The sequence below is a fragment of the Pinus tabuliformis genome, chromosome X, assembly GCF_031772625.1.
Source record: "Pinus tabuliformis cultivar Carrire ecotype Pingquan chromosome X, CPIR1, whole genome shotgun sequence".
Lineage (NCBI taxonomy): Eukaryota > Viridiplantae > Streptophyta > Pinopsida > Pinales > Pinaceae > Pinus > Pinus tabuliformis.
This window is the reverse complement of record NC_142308.1, coordinates 681,947,696-681,959,513: the sequence shown is the minus strand read 5'-3', so window position 1 is coordinate 681,959,513 and position 11,818 is coordinate 681,947,696. Positions and strand designations below refer to the sequence as shown.

The 11,818-nt window shown below is 37.7% G+C and overlaps 1 protein-coding gene across 6 annotated transcripts; it reads left to right on the top strand.

Annotated features, from left to right (window-relative positions):
- On the top strand, positions 1–6,542 carry LOC149141817 (uncharacterized). Of its 6 annotated transcripts, XR_016265300.1 has the most exons (12): positions 1–307; positions 391–563; positions 743–1,527; positions 1,622–1,776; positions 1,887–1,996; positions 2,297–2,403; positions 2,527–2,586; positions 3,273–3,346; positions 3,561–3,611; positions 5,948–5,995; positions 6,089–6,139; positions 6,329–6,542. XR_016265300.1 is itself a non-coding variant. In XM_089453277.1 (11 exons), the coding sequence occupies exons 4-11, from the start codon at positions 1,299–1,301 to the stop codon at positions 6,500–6,502; spliced, it is 960 nt and encodes a 319-aa protein (XP_089309403.1). In that variant the 5' UTR covers positions 7–307; positions 391–563; positions 743–847; positions 1,252–1,298; the 3' UTR covers positions 6,503–6,542. The 6 variants fall into 6 exon arrangements, 4 of the variants coding, with proteins under 4 accessions (XP_089309405.1, XP_089309403.1, XP_089309404.1 ...); XR_016265299.1 differs by having other exon boundaries at positions 5,948–6,139; XM_089453277.1 differs by lacking the exons at positions 5,948–5,995; positions 6,089–6,139 and having other exon boundaries at positions 7–307; positions 743–847; positions 1,252–1,527.
- The last annotated feature ends 5,276 nt before the right edge of the window (positions 6,543–11,818 follow it).

The following is an 11,818-nucleotide window of genomic DNA, read 5'->3' as shown; positions in this document are numbered from 1 at the left end:
TGCACGCCTCACGTGCCCCGATGTTAATTCAGTGGAAAAAAAATGTTTTACCGTAAGTTTTATGTTGAGGGTGTGCATGTTCTTCTCCGTGCCCTGCATGAGCACCTTGCATGCAGCCAGTTTGCCAGATGTCTCTCGCTCGGGCTATCAATTTTCCGGTAAACAGTTTGAATCCCCAAACCCTCAACCTGGTGCTCATTTGTTGTTGCCTTGGACGGCGAGGTTTCTCTGTGCATGGTGGTTCGTTCTGTCTGCCCAAAACCTGCAACTACACAACTCTGGTGTCACAGTTTCAGACATGGGACAAGTAAGTTTTGTGCTTGGTTTTTGTTAATGAGGGATTGTTTTCTTTAATCCTAGTTTACACTTGACTCATCCTAACTGCAACAGGTTCAAAGTTCTGCTGCGAGATGTAATGAGTTGCGCCCTTTGTTTCTGGAGGTCACCAGAAGATGCTTATGAATATATATTCAGCTTTTCCCTTAACTCGTGAGAGGGCTAAAGGGAATTAATTGCTACAGGTCACCGTTGGGTCGAGGATTGCTTATTTTTACCAAGGCAAGGTAAATTTCAATGAATTTACAGGGTTTTCCATGAGTTCTCTAAATACTGGGTGATTTTCATGAGTTTAAGCCTAATTGGTTTTGGTCACTGCAAGAATTTCTTTTGATTTACTGTTATTCGGCTTCTATATGAACTCTCACGTTGAGAAGAGGAAGTTAATAGAAAACTTCTCTTACAGGTACTTCTTGACACCTGCGAGGGTTGAAATTGGCTTTAGGGTTTTCATGCTATGTTCCTCCATATTCGCCAGCACCAACTTGACATTTAAATGGACATATTCTAAGTTAGTTGTTTAAGTTCATTCATAGTTGTGGCCCTAGCGACATTATTAAGCAGGGAGTTTTTAAAAGATTATGTATATCTATACTTTTAGAAGGGATGGCCAGCAGTCAAACCCTCTTCCGGTTACTGTGTTGTTTCTATTCCAGACCCAGTGCTGGGATTTACATGAAAATAGTACTTATGTTGTGTATTTGTAAATGTCATCTATTTTCTTGTATTTCAACACTTTTGTAATTTGAGCCGAGGGTTCAAGGTAACTGATTGTTCAGTTATTCGTAGAAAGACTCTTGTCCTAAAACAGGGAACGACAAATATTTGGAGCTGAATGTCTGATATTATGTATTCTTCCCTTACAAGCCGTTGATACTGGGACTGATCCGATTGTTCCTGTCCATCATGTGGTAGCTGAGGTTCCATCCATGGCAGCCTAGGATGTTCCGTGTAATGTCATCATGGTGGGCGAAGGGAAGGCAGTGTTCCATGACTTTCTTGGCATGAGCTTCCTCAGCAGCGAATCATGGGGTGCTACTGCTACAGCTAGACATGAGGAGGCCTCCAGGAGCACAGGCGTCGTAGACGGAATCGACCATGGATCCTTCTCAGCGGGCAGCAGGCTTCTCTCAGGGCATCTCGGTTTAGCAGTAGCAGCAGCTGCTCCTTGTTCTTCAGATCCAGGATCAGGTTAATCTTTACTTCTCATCTTTAGCGAGAGGTTTTCTTTTGGTTTCTTGTTTTTATCTGATTAAAGAATGTAAAATGATGGTGTGTTTCGCAGAGAGGATGTCGTGTGGAAAGTGGGAAGGCATACATGGTGGCATGGGTGCTTTGGGCAGCAATAGATCAGTAACAGGAGAGAAGAAGAGGGAAACTTCCACTTCGAGCCTTAGAGAGTCCTTGCAGGATACTTCAGAGAGTTCGGGTGGAATTAAGGTAGCGGAAACCCTTATCTCTCAGCGCTACTAATGGCTAGGATGAATTACACTGATGAGAACATGTAGGATTGGTATGCTATATTAATTGGTATTCTGCATCTATAACAGATATTGGAGCAATGCCAAGGAAAGAAAAAATGCTCGGTAAATAGCTCTCCATTTCAGGAGTTGAAAAACCTTTTGTGTGAGAAGAAACAGTCATCTGCCAAAAAGATGATGTAAGAATTATATATTAGTATCATCTTTTTTGTGAATTAGTTCCTTTCTATGTGTTTTCTTGTAAATTTTTGATGTGCAAGATAAGTATTTCTATTGAGCCTTTGACAGATCAAATATGCAATGTTAAAGCCTAACACTTTATAAGTCCTCATTGATGTATTTCTGTTTTTGGTAAATTTGCTTATAGTATGTAGTACTATGTACATTGTAAACAAGTCAACTTCATCGTGATCTCTTAGTGCATGTAAACAAGTCAACTTCATTGGTGTTCTAATTCTACTATGCTATCTTATGAAAAGGTTGCTGATTATCGATGAGATGGATTATTTGATTTCAAAAGATCAAGCTGTGCTTTATGATCTCTTCAGGCTTCCAACATTCCCAAATTCACACTGTATGCTGATAGGTGAGCTGAAGAGTAGTGGATAAGCTAGACATCTTCCTTTTGTTTACTATTCATGGGCATCATGAATTTTATTTTTATTGAATGGTTTGTAAGAGAAACTCCCGGATGGATCTGTTTGTGCAGGAATTTCAAATGCAATAGACTTGACTGATCGGTTTCTTCCCAAATTGCAGTCCTTAAATTGTATGAACTATTGCTCTTTGCGTCATTTTATGATCGGTGTAATATGCACACATGATTAAGAGTGGGATCATAGGAGTTGTACATTACTTGACTTGGTATAGCAAATGATGAAAAATGCGCAATATGCATGTGTCAGTGTTGAATTTATACAAAGAGAATGACAATCTGCAGTTTCTTTAATTCTAGTAGTTGGTTATTTTGATATTGACTCTTTTTTTAAGATGCATCCTTAATACTGCAGTGTCAAGCGTCTGCCACCTATTCAGAGGTGGGATGCTGCATACACTCTGCAGCCACCTGGTTCGACTAAATGGTCCTTAGGGTAGATCAATGGTCCCTTTGCAGGTGGTGCATTGGCCACTTCTTTTGGGGATTTAACCTTGGTGTGGTCCACAGCAGTGCCTCTTTTCACCGTTCTGGCTTGCCTTTCATGGTTGATATTGGAATTTTTAGTCATGAACTATTTGAGGACAGAGTTGATTAGTTTGGTCACTGTTGATGAATCCTGTCAGTTGTACCTTGTGAGGTTATGTGAGTGTCAAGGATCTCATGCCTCTTGATTGGTCTAGCTGTATGAGGAACTAGATACTGTAATTGCCTAAATAATTGAAGGCTTTTCCATTTGAATTCTGGGATGTTGGCTCTTATTTCATACCATCCTTAGATCAAAAAATTCTTTTTGGCAGGTAAACCACTGGTTATGACATTTCGTGCCTATTCAAAAGAACAGATACTGAAGATACTCCAGCAGAGGCTAATGGTAATTCATTATTGTTTGATTGGAGTTGCCCTTTTGTAGTTGACTGAAAATATTCTTGTATACATCTTTATGGGCATAGTATGAAAAATGCAGCAAAAAATGCTCGTCATTCATTTATATTTGTCATTCCAAAGAGAAGTTTCCATAAGTTTTACGATTACAGTGTTTTGACCTTTTCTTAGCTTACATATGTTGAAATTTCACTTGGTTTTAGGATCTCCCATGTCAAATATTTCAACTGGAGGCATTGGAGCTTTGTGCAAGGGTAAGTTAATACCAGTCCAGTTAAAATTTTATTCAAGAGATTCCAACTTCTAAGTGCTCTGCTTCTGATTTGCAAATTTGTCTTTTATCTTTTTAACATTAACAAGGATATTTACATTAACAATACATGAAAATACAGAAATGCCCCACTCATACATTTAAGTGCAGGATATTCTTGATTTGTAATACATTTGTCCAAAGACATGCTGATAGCTTGATATATTCAGCCCGATATAGAGGAAAGTAGTTTCATCATAGTATATACAAAGGTTGAACAATGTACTAAACGATGGGTAAAGCATTTAAGTTTAGAGATGAACTGAAACCTCTTAAAAAATTGGAAGAAGAGTTTTCATACTCCTTGTTGGCTTCATCCAGTCCTTTTTGGTTGTCTGACAAATACTGTAGTATGCATTTTTCCCATATACGTTGGAACCCCTTGGGCTCCCTTTGGAGTCTTTAAAGATTTCAAATATGGCCCAGATTCTGTCCACCTAGTCCAGCTGCATCACATTTTCCCTGCTACTTGCCCCATCCTTTTGTTCATGGAGGTGACCTTTAAGCTGTCGCAATTCAGATATCGAATTATCAAAAGATGTGTTTGACTGCTTGTAGACTGTGGTTGACCTTCTGAATCTATTCTAGAGATTGGGGGCAGCATGAGGAAAGTGCTCCCTTGAAACACAAGAAGGTTGTTCAAGTGGCTCCGACACCATAAGGAATTTGAGATGAAGAGGAAGCTTGCCTTCAAGCAGTTAATGTAATCATGACAATTACTAGCCAATTCTCTCTCGTAGCTACTACATTATTGCACAGCTTGCTGCACCTAGTTGTTAACATTATATGTTAAAGGAAAATCTAATTGGACAAAGTACCTTCATAGTTGATTTGTTAATGCTTTCCAAATTAATCTTATAGGATAGAAGTCCCCTCTACATTGTAAATTAGACTTCAGTTATATCTGATAGGTTGGAGGATCCTGTTCATGTCTTTTTGGACTATGCTTCCTTCTTGCACCATAGTAGTGAGCATCAACCTCTATCAAAAAGTGACACTACTTACTTTGTTGGGTGTCCGACCAATCTCTTATGAACAGCCAAGACAGTTAAGCTGGTCTCCTTGTGGAAGCACACAGGCCACTTTTTGTGGGATTTAAACCCTGGAAGTGGCCTTAACAACGCCCATTTTCACGAACCTGGCTTGCCTCTTGTGGCTGGTTCCCGTAATGTTATTGTCTAGGCCTTCCAACTATTGTTTATGAATGCCAGAAACCAGCTATCTGGCAAGCATGTCTTCTTTAGTTCCGATTCTCTGATCTCATGAAATTGACATCTTTCATGAAAGTGCCCTTTCATTGTTGTGATCTACACAGCCAGTTCTGATCCAAAAGTTGTTAATTCTCCCAACAATCTATTATTTTCCTTTGTGAAATGTTTCTTGATTCCAATTTTTCCATAAGAAGGAGATGCCTATCAGTTTGATCAGATTTCACTCTTTCTACCTTTCATATCACCTATTTATCCCTAGAAAGGACCCTTTTCTAATGAGGGCCAACAAAAAGTACTGTGCTCAACAGCAATCCATGTCCATAAAACTTTGGTAACCTCGCAGTTCCACATACCATACTTAACCATTTCCGACTTGTGATAAACCATGTAACATCCATTTGTAAAGCCAGTATGATGTAGCTGATCCACAAATGCTAAACTGTTATGAAGAACCATCCATCCAAGTACACCTCAGAGTTAAAAGAAGAATGGGAATTCTAGATACCTTGAATTGTTATTTGGCAGTACACTGGGATACAAGGCCCATGAGTTGCTTATCTTTATTCTTGGACGTTAAGATAATTATTTACTTTCAATTTTCTTGTAGTCTTTGTGGACCTGTAGGAGAGCACTCAACACGGCTTTCTTTTGTCGTTTTCTATCCTAAATTTCCATAGAACATTGAAGGATTTTAGCTTCTAATTTTTGGTTCTGCATTTTATATAGGTCGGTTTCTTTTACTTGCTTGCATGTTATTGAAACAGTAATGGAGTAAATGAACATTGTTTAGAACTTGAATGTTGTAACAACCTCAGTTATCTAAAATAAATTCATGCTGAGAACTGGCTTTTTGAATTTTCAAGCATAGAGGCATAATGAGAGAATTTCAAAAGAGGAATTCCCTCAGCTTTTTATAAAGAGCAGCAAGCATTGATGAATGAAAATCACTCCTTCCTTCTTGGAAGGCTATTGATTATTTTGTATTGTGCCATGGTCTTTTATTTGTGTGCCACAGCAGCAATATTGCTTATTTATTTATTTCTTTATGTTATTTTCAACCTTTTCTAAGAGCTTAGGAGGTAAACAACATCGATGAAGGTATAGAGATGCTCAGGAGGTAAAATATACTGCTCCATGGTTATTTTATAAATAAATAAAATATATACTGCAACATGGTTATTTTATAAATGCGGCATTGGTTAACTAACAGGGTTCCATTCTTTATGTCATCCGCCCCGTTTTAAAGGAACAAGGCCCAAGTGTAAGTCTTGCACTGTTTTGTTAGAATAGTTAACTCTCAGCTCTGGCACTTGAATAATATGATGAAAGAAAAGAAGAAAAAAGAAAATACCACCACCATCCATCTTTTTCTATTTTCTGTGACTTGTGCAATTCCTTCTAGATTGCTTTCTGTTTCCCTTATTGTTCGTTATTTGAAAATCCCTGCTAGATGTCAAGGTTTGAGTCCAAAGATGACAGAAGAGGAAGGCACCATGATGATGATGTTCTTCTGGGCATGCAACCACCAAGGCGAACAGCACATGCCAAACATCAACGAGGCCATCAATGGGTGCGAATGCTGATTTTATGGCTTCAAAGAAATGGGAACGCCCTGCCTTTATGAATTCAGGATCAGTTGTATATAGTCCTTCACGTCTCACTCATCTTGGAAGCTATCAGAACAAGACCTCTGCAAATTTGTCCAGGGAAAATACGGTAGTGCCTGCTCTCGTTTCTCAGACCCCAGCAGATGAAGGTTCTCGAACAGGTCTTAAAGGTTCCAGTTTGGCAAACCTCATGAACAATGGTCCAAGTGCACCAGCTGCCAGAAACACAAGTGGGCAAAGCCTTTCTGCCGGTAGTTCAAAATTCTTGCCTGGGATTGATAGTATTGGCTTGCGTCTCGAAGGGGTTTCTTTACACTCAGTTATGCAAAACCTCTGTTATTCTTAGTGTATAATTGAATATCTAGACAGTTGACATGTATACTTATTATCCAAGAGGTTTTTCGACCATTTTACTTCTATATTGACTGTAAAATTTATATGTATATGGTAGCTCCTTTGATTTTTTTTAATACAACGTTCACTATTGTTTCGACATGTTTTAAAAGGAGATTTTTACAACATTGCTTTCTCTATATCATTTTATGTATGTACTCAATAGTTCTTTTCTTGGCTACGATTTTCACTCTTATCTGATGATGCAAAAGTCTGATGAGTCTGCAAGTGTGAATACAGAAGCAAACCTTTTCAGTGAGTTTGGAATAGAATCCTATGAAAATCCATTTTTCCCATAGTTCAATCCACTTTCTGCAATGTAATGGCATGTATTCCTCACTCCATAGGACAATATCCAGCACCAGGCCTGCTTCTAAATTTCACTTGTAGCAAGCTATTTGCTTCTTTCAATTTATTGAAGAGAAGAGTTTGGCATAACTGGATCATTTCATTGACCCTCTGTGTAGTGAATTGAACTTTCAGTCGCACAATTCCTTCAACCATGCGTGGATATTAGATATGGTTGGGTATGCATATACTATATAGGCATGCTTATGAGGTGGGCAATGATTGTCTTGGAGCATCCTTCCCTTATGTATCATTTAAACATGTCTCTAATGAAATGTCAGGGGACCAAATCACTCTATTAGAAATAAAACCCGGTTTGACATGGGGTTCAGGCGAAGTGGCCTTTCTTCATCCAAATCACAATGATAAGACTAGAGCACAAATCAGAAAAGGGCTTCATTTGTGCTTGACGGCAGGGACTACCGGCTGCATGCAGCACTTGTTTGGATGATATTGTATGTAGACATTGTCACATGGTTGGTTTATAGTGTTTATGGCTCTACAAGGATTATTTCGATATACACTCTATTATTTGGTTGTGATGTATATTTTTTTTTGGTGATGTTCTATTCAACCCCAAGCTTATGAATTGATTTAATTCTAAGTTTTGTGATGTAATACTCTGGGTTTGTGTTCTTGCATTATATATCACCTTTTCTTCTTCGAATAAAGATATCACTGTTTCTTTCTTGGAAACTAAAATGTGTATATACAGGTTTTTCAACAACTCGAATTAGTGCTCATATAAAATACAAAATTTTGGAATATTCAACAAACACGCTCAAGTTGTCATATGCTAAGAGTTTACAATTAGGTGAACAATGATTTTTAATCCCATAATTACATTAGACTTCGACAAACATTTGCATGCCAAATAAAAGCTCTCCAAGGAAATAAATCGCGCTGATTGTATAGTGAAAGATTTGCATGGTTGATAAAATTACTGCATACCCCAAGGAAACAAAGCACGAACTCTTCAACAGAGAATAGCAATGAAAGGAACATGGGAGAAGAGTTGCATCTAAAATCAGTAAACTCAGTTCACTCAAATTTGCAAAGGGAAAATTCATTATGTCAATGTCATGAGGAAGTAAAACAAAATTAGTAAAATATGCCCGTGAAGTATCACAATAATATATGCACATTGCAGATTGAGTCAATCACTTACTAGATAGAATTCCCTCCCTTCCAACGTTTGCCATGGCTCTGACCTCTAAGTAACTGTGAGCTTGAATTATCATGGCCATAAGATTGAGAATGGTCACATCATATATTTTCATGATTTTTTTTCTTTATCCCGAGTCCCATCCCTCTTTTCACATTAATGGGTCATGTCACTTGTAGGTGACATGACCCATACTTTATACGAAGTTGATTCGGTTGTTCATGAACGCTGAGAGACAAAACGCTGGCCTTTGCCTAATATTCCTAAGGTGCCCAGTTTGACATGCTTCCCATTGCTCCTCTAAGCATTTTTTAACCAAAGCAACTTTTGAATCCCAACAATGGATGGGAGCGTATCCAAGTTGCTCTGGAGCCCTTACTGAAGATATGACTCTATGTACTGGCCAACTGGCCTGATTTTGTTTGCACATCTTGAGTTCATTTGTTTATGAACTAGAGCAACTTTTGAACCAACAATGGATGTGAACCTATCCACATTGATCTTGAAATCCCAACGAAGATATGACTCATATGTACTGTCCAGATGGCTTGATTTTGTTTGTGTATATCTCGAGTTTGGTAGTTTAAGTTACTTGCATCCAATCGTTAATCATATTTTTACCGTTATGGACCAAATTTACTCAAAGTATTTGTTAAATTTGGACAACCTAAGTGACTTTTTAATGCTTAAGATAAGTTGAAACATTTACTTATGTTGATTACAATACATCATACTCTCAATCACATTATGAACAAAATAGATGTGATGTCTGACTCATATGCAAAAAAAATTATTGCTCAAGTTAAATTATAATATTAAATTAATGCTCTTTCATGGCCACATTTCCTAATTACGTGTTGTGCATAACTATAAGTTTGGCAACATACAATTGATTTTGTGCAAGAAGTAACCATAGACATGCCAAACCCTTGATACAGATCTCGAATTCCTCCGTTTTCAAAATTTTGCCAAGAACATCCATTACACCAATCCCAAGAAGGTCCTAAACCATCAACCTCTAACAAGCTTGACACACTGGTCTGGGAGTTAGCGTACATAAGAAATTGAGTATCGTACAGATGTTGTTAAAGCGTGAAATTTATTGAATTTGTAACGTTTAACTCAGATTTGTTCATGTGTGGTTGTTTGCTAGAGCGTAATATTTTAACAGCCTTAGGAAGTATATATATATATACACACACGTTTTAAGGTATAAGCTTGTTGTAAATAGGAGAAAATGTGTTGCAATGAGCAGGTTACCAAATAGAAAATATCAAAAATGTCTGCAAAATTGTTAAGAGTGTACTTTGCATGTCACTAACAATAATTCTTTGTTAAGAACTAAATCTTAAACAATTTATGGGATGCAAGAGTGGTGGAAACACATATGGGATGTGTGGAAGCAAATTGATTTGAAATGAGTGAGTGTAACAGTTTGCAACAATTCCATGGTAATGAAAATGCATCTCCATTTGTACCTTGATTCATATTATACATCCGCTCCATCAAAAATTGCTACAACTACTTTTCATTCTCAATTTGTTGGTTCACATGGTAATCAGGTATAAGGTGGCCATATTTCACAAGTAGAGGAACATAAGAGTGAAGACTCTTTCCATATTTCATTCCTCTTTCATAATCTTCCATGTCAAAATGATGATCAATCATACTGCAATCTTGATAAGTAGTCAAATGACCTAAAAATCCTCACTTAAGTTGAAACATTGGATAGTCATTAGCCTAACATCCAATTTCGTGTTGGTATAAGAAGTGATGAGTGCCCAAATACATTGGATGATGTTTTACTTCCTCGAGAAGACCCTAATTTTCAAGGCTTCGATCTAATTGTTGAACACCCTTCTCATAGTTTGTAAACTCTAGTTTTGGATAATCTTCCTGTTCAGAATGATCTTGGAACTCCTCTGATCCATGCATTGTCAGATATCAAACCAAAATATTCAGATTATTACACTTTTGAAACATTAATATACCCTGTTGAAGAAGAGAAATTCCAATCCCAAAATCATATCGGTATATCATTCTTCGGTCATTATGAATGTCATGTTCATTTCATTAATCTGTAGCCTCCTCACGATATGCTCTTACATTCACCTCCCTGCCATGTCTAAGACCTTCTCTTGGATGATAGTGGGTGTTCAAATAATATTATAGAGCATAATATGTGTGATCCAACATTATTGCAAGTTGATATGAGTATGCATGCTTTGAATTCTAAGTTTTTTTTGGGTGCAAGTGATTTGTCTCCTTCTGGGTATTTTCATCAATACACTTCCCGTCATTCCATGATAGGCTTGACGAGTCTGCTACACCAACAAGTTATCTCAATCCTTTAGGTTTTTTGCTCGCTAGCATTGGCTACAATCAAGTATAGGGTTCCTATTGAAATTTCCTCACGAAGTTTGCTTCTTCCTCATATGATATGTAGCTTGCATATTTGGGTGATTCCTTCTCCTTCCCTTTATATGTGGCTTTGAAAGCTTCTTCTCTCATATCTGATGGACCCCATTTTCTCATTTCAAAGGTTGTTAGGATCCCATGGAGTTGTTCGATAATGAGACTCTTCAAATACTGCATTTCTTTAATAGCAGAGACTTTGGAATCTAACTTTAGAGTTAGTGATCTCAAAATATTTTCAACAACAATCACATCTTTTATTTCATCTCCAAGATTTCCATTTGAGTTAACAATCTCGTCCACTCTAAGGAAAAAAGTTATGACGCTTTCATCCTATTGCATTTTAAGTGTCTCATACTGAATTCTAAATGTTTTAAGTTTAACACTTTTTACCTTGGCATCACCTTCACAACTTTGGATAAGATTATCCCACATTGCCTTTGCGGTGTTCAGCTACATGAACTTCACAAATCCATACTCGGCCAAACTTCCTGTAGGAATTTACAGGGTAAGTTCCTCAGAAAGATTACCAAAAGGACACCGCTCACAACCAGATCACAGATCAATACACCAGTATTTTTGACGTGGTTAAAACCCTCAAAGAGGGAAACAGTCCACGGCCTGTCCCAACGTGGGTACTACAGGCAATTTATTAATCAAAGAATGAAAATTTACATAAGCTTCTCTCATGCACGGATTACCCGAACAATGACCCTCCATGCGCTTTAAATAGAACTCATGGACCAATCGGGTGTCAAGCCACGGATCAAGTGTCGGTAATACCGAGGAGAGAATGAACCGTCGGATCACTACATATCGTGACCGTCGGATTGTAAGTTACAAAATGTACAACGGTAAAGAAACACACTTTACCTAACTCTATACCTAACTCTATACTAGACCAAGTTGAACTTAACTATTTCCTATGTGTCGGAATATCCTAACATCCCCCCTTAAGAGCAACTTGGGATAGGATCGAAGGATTTACAAATATGACACAATAGGAGAAGGA